Genomic DNA, 17,083 nt, shown 5'->3' on the forward strand with positions numbered 1-17,083 from the left:
TGAGGAGGAGGAGAAGAAGAATGAGGAGAAGTAGGAGAAGAGGAATGAGGAGAAGTAGGAGAAGAAGAATGAGGAGGAGAAGTAGGAGAAGAAGAATGAGAAGAATGAGGAGGAGGAGAAGAATGAGGAGGAGGAGAAGGAGGAGAAGGAGGAGAAGAATGAGGAGGAGAAGTAGGAGAAGAAGAATGAGGAGGAGGAGAAGGAGGAGAAGAATGAGGAGAAGGAGAAGGAGGAGAAGAAGGAGAAGAATGAGGAGGAGGAGAAGGAGGAGAAGAATGAGGAGGAGAAGTAGGAGAAGAAGAATGAGGAGGAGGAGAAGGAGGAGAAGAATGAGGAGGAGGAGAAGGAGGAGAAGAATGAGGAGGAGAAGTAGGAGAAGAAGAATGAGGAGAAGAAGAAGGAGGAGAAGGAGAAGAAGAAGAATGAGGAGAAGAAGAATGAGGAGGAGGAGAAGGAGGAGAAGAATGAGGAGGAGGAGAAGGAGGAGAAGAATGAGGAGGAGGAGAAGGAGGAGAAGAATGAGGAGAAGTAGGAGAAGAAGAATGAGGAGGAGGAGAAGAAGAATGAGGAGGAGGAGAAGTAGGAGGAGAAGGAGAAGAAGAAGAATGAGGAGAAGTAGGAGAAGAAGAATGAGGAGGAGGAGAAGTAGGAGGAGAAGGAGAAGAAGAAGAATGAGGAGAAGTAGGAGAAGAAGAATGAGGAGGAGGGGAAGTAGGAGAAGGAGAATAATGAGGATAAGGCAAAGAAGAATGAGGAGGAGAAGTAGGAGAAGAAGAATGAGGAGAAGGAGAAGTAGGACGAGAAGTAGGAGAAGGAAAAGGAGGAGGAAGAGGATGATGACAATGCCACACACCGAGCCAGTGAAGGTGAGGAAGGTCCGGACCAGCTCCTCCTGGCAGAAGGACGGGTGTCTCGCCACCAGGTTGATGAAGCGGCTCAGAGCGCGTCGCCGGCCCTCGATGAACTCTCGCTCCGACATGGAGGTCAGGACTGAGGACCAGAGCAGAAGCAGAACCAGACACACGCGGGTTAATGATTCTGCTGCGTTGGAAACGATATGACGACGTTACACAGCCTTCTGTGCTGCTGCCTTCTGTGCTGCTGATATAGAGTGTCTGGTCAGTAACATGGGTCTCCCAGTCCCTCCACTCTGCAGTAAACAGCCATCACTGATATAGAGTGTCTGGTCAGTAACATGGGTCTCTCAGTCCCTCCACTCTGCAGTAAACAGTCATCACTGATATAGAGTGTCTGGTCAGTAACATGGGTCTCCCAGTCCCTCCACTCTGCAGTAAACAGTCATCACTGATATAGAGTGTCTGGTCAGTAACATGGGTCTCCCAGTCCCTCCACTCTGCAGTAAACAGCCATCACTGATATAGAGTGTCTGGTCAGTAACATGGGTCTCCCAGTCCCTCCACTCTGCAGTAAACAGCCATCACTGATATAGAGTGTCTGGTCAGTAACATGGGTCTCTCAGTCCCTCCACTCTGCAGTAAACAGTCATCACTGATATAGAGTGTCTGGTCAGTAACATGGGTCTCCCAGTCCCTCCACTCTGCAGTAAACAGTCATCACTGATATAGAGTGTCTGGTCAGTAACATGGGTCTCCCAGTCCCTCCACTCTGCAGTAAACAGCCATCGCTGATATAGAGTGTCTGGTCAGTAACATGGGTCTCCCAGTCCCTCCACTCTGCAGTAAACAGTCATCACTGATATAGAGTGTCTGGTCAGTAACATGGGTCTCCCAGTCCCTCCACTCTGCAGTAAACAGCCATCACTGATATAGTGTCTGGTCAGTAACATGGGTCTCCCAGTCCCTCCACTCTGCAGTAAACAGCCATCACTGATATAGAGTGTCTGGTCAGTAACATGGGTCTCCCAGTCCCTCCACTCTGCAGTAAACAGCCATCACTGATATAGAGTGTCTGGTCAGTAACATGGGTCTCCCAGTCCCTCCACTCTGCAGTAAACAGCCATCACTGATATAGAGTGTCTGGTCAGTAACATGGGTCTCCCAGTCCCTCCACTCTGCAGTAAACAGCCATCACTGATATAGAGTGTCTGGTCAGTAACATGGGTCTCCCAGTCCCTCCACTCTGCAGTAAACAGCCATCACTGATATAGAGTGTCTGGTCAGTAACATGGGTCTCTCAGTCCCTCCACTCTGCAGTAAACAGCCATCACTGATATAGAGTGTCTGGTCAGTAACATGGGTCTCTCAGTCCCTCCACTCTGCAGTAAACAGCCATCACTGATATAGAGTGTCTGGTCAGTAACATGGGTCTCCCAGTCCCTCCACTCTGCAGTAAACAGCCACCACTGATAGGTAATTAACATTACATACATTACATACATTTGAAAACGATTCATAAATAGGCAGAAAAATTACAACGTTTTTGTGAATTCTAGAATATTCCAGTAAATGTCTTTTATCATGGAATCTTTATATTTTCCTTGAAAACGAGGGCTTTTCAAAATGCTATAAAACGAAAATGAACCGATAAAAAAACAATCCGCTTCGACAATGTTGACTGGAAAACGAGTCATTGATAAGCGACGGGCAGATTAGACACATAGCCATAGGCGTTTTTAACGCTAACATTGAAGTGGATGGTGGGCATTCAACGGGGTAAATCAAGGTTAAGCAAGGGCTCTGAAAGTGTTAATGTCTGAAGGAGTCGACTGAAGGCTTCTTGTCCTCTGCAAAAGCATGCAATTGGTCCACTGATGGATACATCTTGATATTTGTCTAGTCTAGTGTGTTCATTAGATGGGTGAAATCCTCTTTCAGTGCCTCTGTGCCGGTTTTCGTAGGCAGTTAGCCTCTGGTATGCGTGCCATTAGCGTTAGCCACGCTTCTAGGCCTCTTTTCTTTTGGAAAGAATGATATTAAAGAAATAAATAAAAGAAATTATAAATATATATATATATAATATATATATATTTTTTTTTGTATTCGCCTAAGAGGTTGGCAGTCGACTACGGCTCCTTTCGACCGATTAGTCGACTAATCGACTAATAGGGGTCAGCCCTAGTTGACGGTGATGTGGAGTTACGCTTGATCACGAATCAGTCATCTGTATTTTCCCTGAAGGCTCTGTGGATAAAAGTGTTATTGATCCACAGGGCAGACGTTGGATCTAGTATCAGTCACGGCGTCACAGCGTGGGACCACAACGCTCCAGTACTCTGCATGCTGCTCCAGTGCTCCAGGAGGAGGAGGAGGAGGAGGAGGCGGAGGAGGAGGCGTGGCCTGGAACCACTTGTGACCCAAACCACATCCTGCACAAGGAGTATGAGCTGGTGCCTGTGTGTGTCTCTGTGTGTGTCTCTCTCTCTGTCTGTGTATGCATGTGTGTGTGTCTCTGTGTATGTGTCTCTGTGTCTCTCTGTCTCTGTGTGTGTGTCTCTGTCTCTCTGTGTGTGTGTGTGTGTGTGTGTGTGTGTGTGTCTGTGTCTCCGTGTGTGTGTGTGTGTGTGTGTGTGTGTGTGTGTGTGTGTGTGTGTGTGTGTGTGTGTGTGTGTGTGTCTGTGTGCTTTTTTTTTTATTGCCTATATTTATGTCTTCTACTATTACCCTGCCCATACGCTTGTAGCCTTTTTACAACGCATCCGCGTTTCCAAGTTCCCGTTTTGCGCTCTGATTGGCCAGGTCATGTGACATGAGCGCCAATCGTGGGACGCCAAGTTTCTACACTGGTTAAGCTTAGGCACTCTTCGAAGTTGGTTAATGTTAGAGTTTGTCTTAGAGCATGGCAATAGAACGGCAGGTAGTTTGCAGGCTGTTCGACGCGGAAATGGGCAAACATGCTATTGGGCGCACATGACCTGGCCAATCAGAGCGCCGGAAACGCGGATACGTTGTAAAAAGGTTACACGCTGCCCATACTTGTACCTCCCCTCCCCCACAGGCTGCTATGATGCCTGAATTTCACCAATGGGATCAATAAAGGAATATTTTATCTTAACTGTAGTTTGATTGTATATATATATATACTGATGTATATATGGATGTGTGTGATACATTACTGCATGTTAACTGTAGTTTTAATGTATACTGATACGGATATATATTGTGTGTATTACATCAACATGAACTCATAAGATGCAATAAGTCTGTAATGAACAGAATAGTGGTTAGTTACCTAACGTAGACTTGATAGTTGTGATCAAGTTTAGGCGAATGGCTATACTACTACTACTATTACTGGTACTGCTACCTGCTACTACTACTACTACTACTACTACTATTACTGGTACTGCTACCCGCTACTACTACTACTATTACTACTATTACTGGTACTGCTACCTGCTACTACTACTACTACTACTACTACTACTACTACTATTACTACTACTACTATTACTGGTACTGCTACCTGCTACTACTACTACTATTACTACTACTCTATTACTGGTACTGCTACCTGCTACTACTACTACTACCACTACTATTACTACTACTGCTACTATTACTGGTACTGCTACTACTACTACTATTACTACTATTACTACTACTACTATTACTACTACTGCTACTATTACTGGTACTGCTACTACTGCTACTACTGCTACTACTACTACCATTACTACTACTACTACTATTACTACTACCACCATTACTACTACCACCATTACTACTACTATTACTACTACTACTATTACTATTACTACTACCACCATTACTACTACCACCATTACTACTACTATTACTACTACTATTACTATTACTACTACCACCATTACTACTACCACCATTACTACTACTACCATTACTACTATTATCATTACTACTACTACAACAACAACAACAACAACAACAACAACAACAACAACGAAGGAGACCGGTGCTTTCCTCCAGGGCTGGCTCTGACCAACTGGCTGCCCTAGGCAGGATTTTATCTGTTGCCCCCTTGCATCACAGTTTATTCTGTTCCACACGGTAAAGAGAGAAGAAGACGAAGAAGTTGTTTGTTTGGAGAATTTCTCACTCGCCGTCCAAATGAATGAGCCATTGTAAAACACTCATTTTCCATGGGATTGTTATAAATGTTGGAACTGTACTATAGATAAGACTTCAGTATTTCGAAATAACTAGTAGTATTAGTAAAAAAAAAAAAAACGTATATAAAAAAAAAAAAACGTATTTTTTTGTTTGTTTTTTTGTTGCCCCCTCTGGGTGGTGGCGCCCTTAGCATTTGCCTATACTGCCTATGCCTAGAAGCGGCCCTGCCTACCTCCCTTCAGCATCCTCTTGGGGGGCAGTGCCGGCACCATCCTGTAGGAGAACCTCTGCAGCAGCAGCTCGTGGAACACGTCGAAGTCACTGTAGCGCCGGAACACGGCCACCTTGAAGTGCTGGAGGACGGCAGACGGTGGAGGGTTACAAGTGGCAAGATCTCCGCTGTGAATTAAGCAGCTAACTGACTGACGCTGATCGATCATCATCGTGCACGACTCTTAATTAAAAGCATGTGTTCCGTTTGTGAGGCGACTCTCTGGAATGGATTAGAATCAGGGGTTCCCAAACTTTTCAGGCCGGGACCCAGAAAATAAGGCGTCAGAGAGCCGCGGCCCAATGCACATCGTCAGGCTTTTTTTTTGCTTTTCTTTTGCCAGGCGACCGATTTTTTAAGCCAAATATCACTTCAATCCTATTAAGTTAGTTCAAGTTAGTTATTCATTTATATGTGCTATTTATGAGAGGGCTAACTTGTTGCAAAATAATAATGATAATAATAATAGCCTCATTAAAATACTATTGTTGCTTCGGTTGTTTTCAGCGTTTTATGTGCATAATCTGTTATTTAGTTTGAAATGTTCGTTGAAATAAGTAGATTTTTCGTTTTTGTTTATTTATTAAGTTAATATAAAACCATATAGTCACATTTTAGAATACAATAGAATAGAATTTTAGAATACAACTAGAAACACTGTCCTGGCCTGCTTCTAAGTTCAGTGGCCTAAAAAAAAAAAAAAATCATCCCGCGGCCCTCCCGTGGCTGCTCGCGGCCCACCTTTGGGTCGCGACCCCGACTTTGGGAACCACTGGATTAGATGATGAAATTAAACTGAAGTGATTCTAGAAATGTACAGTAAAGAGGAGGGTTGTAACTTTACTGGAGATGTTGAAATTAATGACTCGTCTTGTTTTCGTTTGTTGCCGTTTTTGTTCTAATCTAGTCAGCAGATAGCGACATTTGCTTTGATTGTAAAATAACTTTATTTTGTTTGCAGATGGTTTTGTCGGAAGACCACAGTGCTTGGAAAACCTGTTAAGGGTTTATTGCAATAAGGGGCAGGATCCGATGAGCTAATTGCTTCTTCCTACTCCTTTTCGGAGACCGTTTTGTTTATTATTTGATCATACTTTTTTCATAACAAATTATCTTTGTATTTATAAAAAAAAAAAAAAATGTACATAGTTATTTGTTATATTTATTTATTTTGTTCTTTCTATATCGTCACTTTGCCTCATGAGATTCCGAAGCTTCGTTTAACGGAGCGACGTCGGCGGATCTATTCGGCAGGGAGATGATCTGCGGCAAACAAAGCAGCATGGTCTGTATTTATTTGACTCTCAACCCTCTGTAACGAGCAGAGCAGAGCGGAACAAACCGCTTCTCCAAAACAGATACACACGGAGATAACGGAGGAGCCCAGAGCCAGAGAGCCACAGCGCTCAGAGAGAGAGAGTTTTGACTTTCCATTTTATCTTTTTTTTACTTTGACCAGTCAGCTGGTTCTTTTAGCGTTTATCGCTTTTTTTTTTCTGGTCAAGCATGACCGACAGAAACAGGTTGAATGGGGTATAGATCGGGGGAAGACACTGAGAAAATACGGCGAGTCCGGGAGTCGAACTCGTGTACCCCAGATCCGTGACGCGCACGGTTGTCCCCGACGCCGAAATAGCGTCCGAGGTACGCGGTGAGCTACTGGAGCTCCCCTTGACTTTCTATTTTATCTTTTTTTTATTTATTTTTTATTTCATCTAGCACACTCTCAGGAGCAGAACAGAAAAAAGCATTTAATATAGGCATGTTCGATATTGGCTTTTTTACCGATACCGATATACCGATATCGTCCAACTCTTAATTTCCGATACCGATATCAACCGATATCAACAGATATCGATATATGCAGGGTTCCCCCCCAAAAAATGGAATAATTTCAGGTAATTAACATCACATATCTCTTGTCGTGAAATTAACACAACAGTATGCATACTTTTGACAATAAATAAAATCTGAATTTTTTTCTTACTTGCTTGCCTGGGTAAATAAAGGTTAAATAAATGTAAAAAAAAAAAAATAATAAAAAAAAAAAATTTTATTTGAAAACAGATACCGATCATTTCCGATATCACATTTTAATGCCAATAGCGGTAGGCCGATAATATCGGACATCCCTAATTCATATAAAAGCATTCTGTATTTTTGTATGACAACTAATAAAGAAACTTGAACTCGAGTTCCTCGGAGCCATAATAGACCTCTCCTCTTCTAATCAACATGTTTTATCATGCGGGTTGGTTCCGCGGCGGACGCCTTGCCTGGCTGGTGATCTGATACTCCACGTGTTTGAGGAACAGGCCCTTCTTCTCCGGAATGAGCTCCACGCGCACCGTGTCCTTGGCCAGCAGCTTGTCCAGGGTCTGGCCCACCGTCAGCGGGTCGGCCTGGGCCGGCTGCATCCTCACCACCGCGCTCAGCTCCTTCAGCTGGCCCAGCCGGGGCTTCGGGAACTCTGGTGGTGGACACACAAGGTTTAGATCTTTTTTTTATTATATTAAAAATGTATTGTTAGTTTCCGTTTCCGTTTAAATTCGGTTAAAATGTTCAGTTTCAGTTCAATTCAGTTATTCTTTTTTAATAGAATGGATCGTTTGTCTGGGCGGTTAGGTGGCGTAGCGGAGATTGCGTTCGTCACCAACCCCGGAGCTCCGGGGTTGTCACCAGCTTGGCTGGCCGTTCACACTAATACAATTGGCAGTATTAGAGGGTGGGAGAAGCTGGCGGGGTGGGTCCGGGTCGTTGTAAACAGCGACTCCTACAGTTCGGTCGGGGCGCCTGCTAAGCGCGGATGGGACCTGAGGGGGATAGTGTGATCCTCCCACACGCTACACCCTCTCGGAGAATATCCGCGCTGCCAGGTGAAAAGAAGCGGTGATTGGCTGGACGTGTGTCGGAGGAAGCATGTGATAGCCTCCACTCTCCCAGATGATCTGACTGTGGGGGGTAAGTGCGCAGCGACCAGGAAGGGACTGGGAATTGGCATAACGACTAACATTGGGATGGGAGAAAATCGGAGGAAAATGGAGGGGGGAAAATATCAATACAAAAAAAAAGAAAAAGAAATGGATCGTTTGGATCGTTAACACTTTAACTGCCGAAGGTTAAATTCATGATATACCATCCTCCGCCAGCTCTATTTGTCTATGGAGAAGTTCCCCTTCTTTGCAGGGCTATAACTTTTTAAATTCTATTGCTAGATTGCCATTATTAGGGCCCATTCAATGTCCTATATGTATTGTTCAGGGTGTATGAACGTTAAACTTTTTCATTCACATATTCATACTAAAATATGATCTAAAGTATAAGTATGTTTTCATCTCTTTCTGCAGCTTTCTCCAGAACATGATTTATAGCCCCAAATGCATTATATTGATGATCAAATACAGTTTGGTAGCGATCGGTGCCAGATGAAAAATTTCAAATGGACGTGCTTCTAGAAGTTTCTACGTATCATCTGATGATGACCGGATGGGCGGGGGATCGTTTATAATTCCGTGGGCAACGTTATACCATTCATCTAATGTGGGTCAAATGTTCATCATAGCAGTTAGTGTTGAACACGGTAATACTACACGCTAAAACTCACCCCAGTCTCCGCGGGCCGTTGGGCGATCAGCGTGGGGTAGACAGTTTTCCATTATGGGATGTCGAAATACCCGGTCCATTTCCAGGTTGTATAATAGTATATACGTCCAAATAACGTTGTTTATTGAGTTAGGGCGAGCGATCTATTATCGAGTGTTTCAAGATGGAGTCGCGGGAGCTATAGAGAGTGGCCGGAAGTAATATGGGTGATCACCACTTCATCCACATGACTTCCTGTTTGGCGCTTCTGCCGATCGGCCACCAGATGGCGCTCTTGAACCGCTAGAGGGTTGAGAGGAGGCCAGCACTGTGTCTCAGGGCTGCGGAGGAAAAATATGATTTCGATCACAGATTTTTGAAATATTGATATTAAAGACGAGTTAGGGCATCCTCTGCAACTTTAGCATGGCTAGGAAAGACGCCTAAACACGTTTTCGGCACTTAAAGTGTTAAAATCAAAAGGGTATTGCACATAAATAGGCACTTCGGAATCTGAAGTTCAGATAATCCTTCAGAACGTTGATGGGCTCAGCTGACCGACAATAAATCAAAATGACACCGTTCACCATCGTAGCCTATAATAATAACAGCATTGCATGATTGGCCTATCAACCGGTTTTAATAAACAAACGGAAACAGTAGCATGTGCATCTTTTAGATCAATTAGGCTATGGAAATTAGGCTGCCTCTAAATATAAAAATGGAATTAAATAAGAATGGTTTGGTTATTATATATATAAAAGAAAAATTCGACTCAGACATGAAAATCGAATGTGGAGACTGGCATAGACTATTCGAAAATTCCAATATTCTATCTCATCCCTAGGCGAGAGGTGCATGTGTAGCCGATCGTATTTGACACCCTCTGCGTTGTGTCAGGCTTCGATGCCCCGAGGGAGTTTGGAACCCGGGTCGAGCCACACCACGGGCGACATCACAGACCGCTATACCAAGAGGTGAATTCACTTCTTGGTAACGTGTCGGTGTGTCTTTTAAGGGGGAGTGAGTTTAACTTGCAGCACCGCTACCTGCCAGCTACAAATCTTTTTTTTTTGTTCATTTATTTAACCAGGAAGTCCCATTGAGATACAAGATCGGTTTGGGAGAGGGAGGTAAGGGGTTTTAGATTGTGTTGTTGTGAAGTTTAGACGTCAGAGAGGGAGAGTAAAGTACAGAAAAAAAGGTACCGTTGGGTACCGGTATCGATTCCCAGGTAAAAAGAAACATTTTCAGGCTCGGTGTCCTGAACAGACCCACCGCGTAGGCCAGATGCAAGCCGCATTTTACAATAAACCTCTGTGGGGCTGCTTAAAAAAAATATTAAAATCGCAAATGTAATCGCAATCGCAATATCTGTCAGAAAAATCACAATTATAGATTATTTCCCAAAATCGTGCAGCCCTACCTGCCAGTCACTTCACAACACTTTAAGTTCATCATGATGGTACATGGTGAAGGTAAATAGTGCATTTATATAGCAGCCTTTATCAAAAGCGCTTTACAATTTCGTTTGCCGGGGCTTTTGTAACTCCGTCACGGACCAAACTGGACTCCATTTATATATTTATTTACATATCCATCCACTCACACTCTGAATGTGGTCCTGCACACAACGCAGGAATAAATGTACCTCAGCTGTGAGAAAAAGCCAAAACAAACTCATCATCTAGACTTAATTACCAGGCCATGGCAATTAAACCCGGGCAACATTCTGGAATGTAGTTACCGGTAACTCGAACAAAAAAACATCTTTAGTGTTATGGATTCCCCCCCCCCGTTCAAAACCACCACAGTGATCCATCTCGTCGTGAAGACAGTCTCTGGACGCTGGCTGTCTGTGTAACTAATGGGGGAGGAGCGGAGTGCATATCCCATGTGCAGAGCAGAGAGCTCAGCATACTGAACGCACAGAGCTGCAATTCAACAGACAACAAGTGTGTCAAACTCAAAGGGCCGATTCTCAACGCCTGGCATTTTCAGCCAGACTGAATTCGCTTCACTTCCACTGAATTCACTTTAGACACTTTATTTTTTATTTTTTAAAGGTTAGCATTTTGTACTTTAGTTTTTGTATATTGTGTATTTTGTAGTGTTTTGGTCTTTATTCTTTTACTGTATGAAGCACAATCTCAGGAGGCTCATGCAGAACCAAGCATTTCACTGTAATGTACATGTACTACCTTATATATGTGACAAATACAACAAAACTTGAACTAACTTATCAAATCAAACGCACAGAGCGTTCTCTGCACCGGTCCTCTGTACCAGGGTTCCCACAGACATTGCAAAATGAAATTAAAGGACTTTCAAGTACTTTTCCAAGCACCATTTTTTTTTTTTTTTTAAAGGGCATTACAAAATGCAATATGTATGGCTTAAAACTAGGGATGTTCGATATTGGGTTTTATTTATTTTTTTGATATCCTATATACCAATATTGTCCAACTCTTAATTTCTGATACCGATATCAACCGATACCAATATATGCGGGGTCCGCCCCCCCCCAAAACGGAATCTCTTGTCGTGGAATTACCACAACATCATGCATACTTTTGACAATAAATAAAATCAGAATTTGTTCTTACTTGCTTGCCTGGGTAAATAAAAGGTTAAATAAATGTTAAAACAGCCTACTCCTCTGCACCGGTTCTCTGTTCTCTGTCCTCTGTTCTCTGTTCCTGTTCTCTGTTCTCTGCACCCGTTCTCTGCACCTGTTCTCTGTTCTGTTCTCTGTTCCCGTTCTCTGTTCTCTGCACCTGTTCTCTGTTCTCTGCACCCGTTCTCTGTTCTCTGCACCTGTTCTCTGTTCTGTTCTCTGCACCTGTTCTCTGTTCTCTGTACCTGTTCTCTGTTCTGTTCTCTGTTCTGTTCTCTGTTCTCTGTACCTGTTCTCTGCACCTGTTCTCTGTTCTCTGTTCTGTTCTCTGTTCTGTTCTCTGCACCTGTTCTCTGCACCTGTTCTCTGTTCTCTGTTCTCTGCACCTGTTCTCTGTTTTCTGTTCTGTTCTCTGTTCTGTTCTCTGTTCTGTTCTCTGCACCTGTTCTCTGTTCTCTGTACCTGTTCTCTGTACCTGTTCTCTGTTCTCTGTTCTGTTCTCTGTTCTGTTCTCTGTTCTGTTCTCTGTTCCTGTTCTCTGTTCTCTGCACCTGTTCTCTGTTCTCTGCACCTGTTCTCTGTTCTCTGCACCTGTTCTCTGCACCTGTTCTCTGTTCTCTGCACCCGTTCTGTTCTCTGTTCTCTGCACCTGTTCTCTGTTCTCTGTAGGGATGCCCCGATCGATCGGCCACCGATCGTTATCGGCCGATACTCAGTATAAATATGCAATCTGTGAATTCCGATAATGAGTCATATTCGCCGATAGCGGAAACCGATCAAGCGAAGCTCTCACTCGCTGTCTGTCTCAGACACACACGACCTGCAAACTGCCGCTGCTCCTCCTCCCTAGCCCCGCCCGCCCCCGTGTAGCGTTTGTAAACACTGAGGACTGAGAGGAGGCTCCTCTGCTCGAGTCTGTAGTGCATTCGACCTGCGCTAACGTTAGCTACCTAGCTATCGTTACTGTTTAAACAAAATTACCCAGTCAACTATTCACGTTTAGTAGGCATTGTCTAACGGTATTTAGCCGGCTAGCTACCGATAGCTCCTGATATCAACAAATGATCCAGAAAGTCTAGTAGTCCATGTTCATACCTCCGTTAGCTTGCGTTAGCTTGCGTTAGCTGACGTTAGTTTACTGTTCAAAACGAAATGTCCCATTGAACTAAAGTTCTGTCTTAACGTCATCTAGCCGGCTAGCAGTAGCTACAGATAGCTCTTGATATCAATGTCTTATAACATTGATTTAATGCGTATTCGAGCTGAGGGCTTGCTGAATGTGAAATGACCAAAGCACAGTAATGTTACCAATAGGGTCCAGCTGCAGCGCCGGAGAATCCTTTTTGGAGCTGGAGGCTACTAGAGTACACACAGACAGTGGAGCTGTTTGCAGATAGCGAGCATTTTGACTTAAACGTGGTGGCGATGTCTCGTAGATAATACAAGTACAAGTCTAATTATATAATATATATATTTTATAAAAAAAAAAAAAAAAAACTTTATATAAAATAACTTTTTAATTTCTTTTTAATCAAAAACAATCGGTATCGGCCGATATGGCTCACGACGATCGGTGATCGGTGGCAAAAAATGTGATCGGGGCATCCCTAGTTCTCTGTTCTCTGCACCTGTTCTCTGTTCTCTGCACCTGTTCTCTGCACCTGTTCTCTGTTCTCTGCACCTGTTCTCTGCACCTGTTCTCTGCACCCGTTCTTTGTACCCGTTCTGTTCTCTGCACCTGTTCTCCGTTCTCCGTTCTCTGCACCCGTTCTCTGTTCTGTGCACCTGTTCTCGGTTCTCTGCACCCGTTCTCTGTTCTCTGCACCTGTTCTGTTCTCTGCACCTGTTCTCTGTTCTCTGCACCTGTTCTCTGTTCTCTGCACCTGTTCTCTGTTCTCTGCACCCGTTCTCTGTTCTCTGCACCTGTTCTCTGTACCTGTTCTCTGTTCTGTTCTCTGTTCTCTGCACCCGTTCTGTTCTCTGTTCTCTGCACCTGTTCTCTGTTCTCTGCACCTGTTCTCTGTTCTCTGCACCCGTTCTCTGTTCTCTGCACCTGTTCTCTGCACCCGTTCTCTGTTCTGTTCTCTGTTCTCTGCACCCGTTCTGTTCTCTGTTCTCTGTACCTGTTCTCTGTTCTCTGCACCTGTTCTCTGTTCTCTGCACCAGGATTCCCACAGACATTGCAAAATTAAATTCAAGGACTTTCAAGTACTTTTCCAAGCACCATTTTAAAAGGGCATTGAAGGATCCAATATTTATGGCTTAAAACCAATTTCCAACTATTAGTTACACTTTAAATAAAAAAACATTATATTTCTTGATTCAGAACAATTTGATCATGGATGAACAAAACTTTCAATGTGAATGGTTTATTTGAATTTCAAGGACCTTTTAAGCACCTTTGTTAAAGAATTTGCCGTTTTCAAGGAATTGCCTAGCCCAAGGTTGGGTGCTACCAGTGGTGGCGAAGGAGGCCATTTCCACCCTAGATTGTGGAGAGCGTTTTTGAGTGTCTAGAAAAGCGCTATATAAATGTAATGAATTATTATTATTATTATTATTACTTGAGCAAGACACTTAACCCCCAATATCTCTCGATGCGCAGGTTGGCACCAGTGGCGTCCTTTCAGTAAAAGGCAAGGTATGGCGAGGAGGGGGGGGGGGGTGAAGGTGGATTTTTTTTGTCAAATCAGTTGTGCAATAGTCACTTTTGGTGAGTTGTTTCTATACAATTCAGTTATATGACATTTAGGTATGACACAGGACTACACAAGCATTTAGTATAGAAATGTGTCAACAGACTAAAGCAGGGAACCACAATATTTTGCATACGAATTATGCAGAATGTAATATCATAACTGTCTATTACTTTTCTTGCAATTGAGCCAATTTTCCTTAGGTACGGTTTTGAGGTGTGTGTTCAACAGAATGTAGTATCAAAAACACATTCACAAAAAGTATGGGTTACTGAATGCTGAACTGCACTGTTATAATCACTAAGCCAGACCTTACCTGTGTCCCTGTATCACTTGTCTCTGCTCCCCTTTGATAAAAAAAAAACTCCCCATGTCCATTTTCCTTTTTTTTTGGGGCATATTTCAGTTAGTCACAGTAAAAGTCACCTAGTAAAAGTGAGATAATTGACAATATCAAAACATGCTAGGGCTGTACCGAATAGTTCGAAGCTTCGTTCATAATGTTGACATTCGAATTCTAAATCAACATTAAAAAAATTGTAAAAAAAACAAAAAAATAAAAATAAAAAGTTTTTTGCCAAGGTATGGCGAGTGCCATACCTTGCCATACCAAATGGACGCCCCTGGTTGGCACCTTGCATGGTCACCTCCACCGTTGGTGTGTGAATGTGTGAGTGGACGGGTGAATGTGAGGCGTGAGTTGTAAAGTTATATAAATGCACCATTTACCATCTAAAGCGAGTAGGACCCCACAGCACAGCTTAAAGGACGGTACCGGTCAACTCTCGACTATTACCGGAGATTTCCCATCTTTTAACTAATTCTGTGTTTGTAGGTTTACTTTATATGGTGTGTTTTTTCAGCTGATGTCTGTTTACCTTATTAACACTTTCACTACCACACTACATTCGGCTGTCCCCGAAGCCTGTTTTTGGGATTCGAACTTCGTCAGGGTTTTTCGTGCGGACGTTCAAACCTTTTTATTTATTTTATTACCCCTTTTTCATAAAAAAAAGAATAAAAAAAAAAGATTTAAATTATTTTTTCTTTATTATTATTATTATTATTATTATTATTATTATTATTATTATTATTATTATTATTATATATATTCTTTTATAAATATCCTCAAACTAAATCCTCAATTTGAATAAAGTGATTAATCTGATTAAAAGAGTATTTTCTTTTATTAAATCAACTTTCTTTAATGAATATAACTTATCAGTTTCTTTTAATACTATAATATTAGTGTAGCCTAATCTTTATCTGCAACTGTGAAGAAAAACCCCATTGGTTTAAACAGAATGGATAGACGCATAAAAAAAATATAAAAATTTAAAATTCGAATGTTGATTTAGAATTTGAATGTAACAAACGAACGTTCGAACGTTGGGGCTCAGCCCTCGGACAGTGTGAACAGCACAAATCACATGGAATCTGATCTTTTCAATTCTGATTCAGACCACTTTCATAATGTGGTGCTAAATCAGATACAGGTCAGATTTTCTTTTTTTGCAATGCGACCTCAGTCTGAACAACAGTCATGTCAGAATTCATGTGACTTTTATGTCAGACACCGAGACCATGAAGATGACCTGGAACCAACTGGAGAGAACAGCTCAAGACAGAGATGCCTGAGATCGCTTGTTGACGGCCTATGCCCCAGAAGGGGTAGCAGGCGTAAGTAAGTATGTAAGTAAGTAATCACTCTTAGACTCAGGAGTCACTCAGTGAATACGAACATGGAAGACAGCTGTGATGGAGGTGGTCAGTGGAGGGACAGGTAGGAGCGGTCATTGAGGAATGATGTCAGCCATGTCAGCGCAGAGCCAGCCACTCCCATTCCTTCAAGGGACGCGAGGAGGATCTGATGGATCTAATCTGATGTGTCGAAGGCTGCAGATAGGTCTAGGAGAATCAGGACAGAGGAGAGGCCTTTTGCTTTTGCTAAGTGAAGTGCCTCTGTAACCGCAATGAGGGCTGTTTCTGTGGAGTGACCAGTCCGGAAGCCTGACTGACCTGGTCTAGGAGGTCATTCTGTAAGAGATAAGCAGTAAGTTGGTTGGATACAGCACGTTCAAGTGTTTTAGAAAGGAAGGAGAGAAGAAAGACAGGACGATAGTTGCCTATGACAGCGGGGTTCATGGTTGGGTTTTTTTATGAGCGGCGTGACTCTGGCTTGTTTTAGGGAGGTGGGGACCACCCCAGAGTTGAGGGAGGAGTTGATGGTTGCAGTTAGGAATGGGAGGATGTCCGGTGCTATGGTCTGGAGGAGTGGGGAGGGTAACTGATCCAGTTCGACGTTACCAGTGTCAGGGTCTCGGCTTCTGTAATGGGAGAGAAAGATGACAGAGTGAAGGATGAGGTTCTCGATTCAGTGTTTGGAACGGGTGGGGGTTGCGTTGGGAGAAGGAGCTGCGGATGTTCTCCACTTTTTCCTCAAAGAAGATCGCAAAGTCTTCAGCAGAGAGAGATGAGGGGGGGTGAGGAGGGAGGACATGGTAGCATGCAGTTTGCAAAGGTTCTTGGCAGAGGCCTCGATCCTGTGGTGAAAGAAAGAAGCTTTGGCATTAGTAATGGTTTTGGAGAATGTTAACAAGAGGTTGTGATATGTGGCGATGTCAGCAGTGAGGCGTGACTTTCTATACTTCCTCTCAGCCACTCTCAGGACCGGTCTTTGTTCTCTCACTTCATCCGTCAGCCAGGTGTCTCAATGAGGGGACAGAGCTTGTCGAAGGAGGTTGCGAGGCCTGATGTTGCCTTGCACAAAAGAATGATCCCAGTCTCTTCCACACAGTGAGGCATACAGTTTATTAATTGAACAATGGGTATCGGCCGATACCCAAAGCCCAGGTATCGGGACTGAAAAAGTCGGTCGGTGCATCCCTACTTGTAAGTATTTGGGGAG

At 43.3% G+C, this 17,083-nt stretch overlaps 1 protein-coding gene across 2 annotated transcripts in view; it reads right to left on the reverse strand.

Annotated features, from left to right (window-relative positions):
* The window catches only part of snx8a (sorting nexin 8a), a 41,143-nt gene that overhangs the window by 15,617 nt on the left and 8,443 nt on the right, over nt 1-17,083 (reverse strand). For both annotated transcript variants that reach the window (XM_084328714.1, XM_084328713.1), the window contains 3 exons: nt 7,557-7,750; nt 5,242-5,362; nt 854-990 (listed from right to left, as the gene is read on the reverse strand). In XM_084328714.1, coding sequence (XP_084184840.1) covers nt 854-990; nt 5,242-5,362; nt 7,557-7,750 — 452 coding nt within the window. The remainder of the gene's footprint in view (nt 1-853; nt 991-5,241; nt 5,363-7,556; nt 7,751-17,083) is intronic.

Source organism: Notolepis coatsorum, assembly GCF_963971535.1.
Source record: "Notolepis coatsorum genome assembly, chromosome: 14".
Lineage (NCBI taxonomy): Eukaryota > Metazoa > Chordata > Actinopteri > Aulopiformes > Paralepididae > Notolepis > Notolepis coatsorum.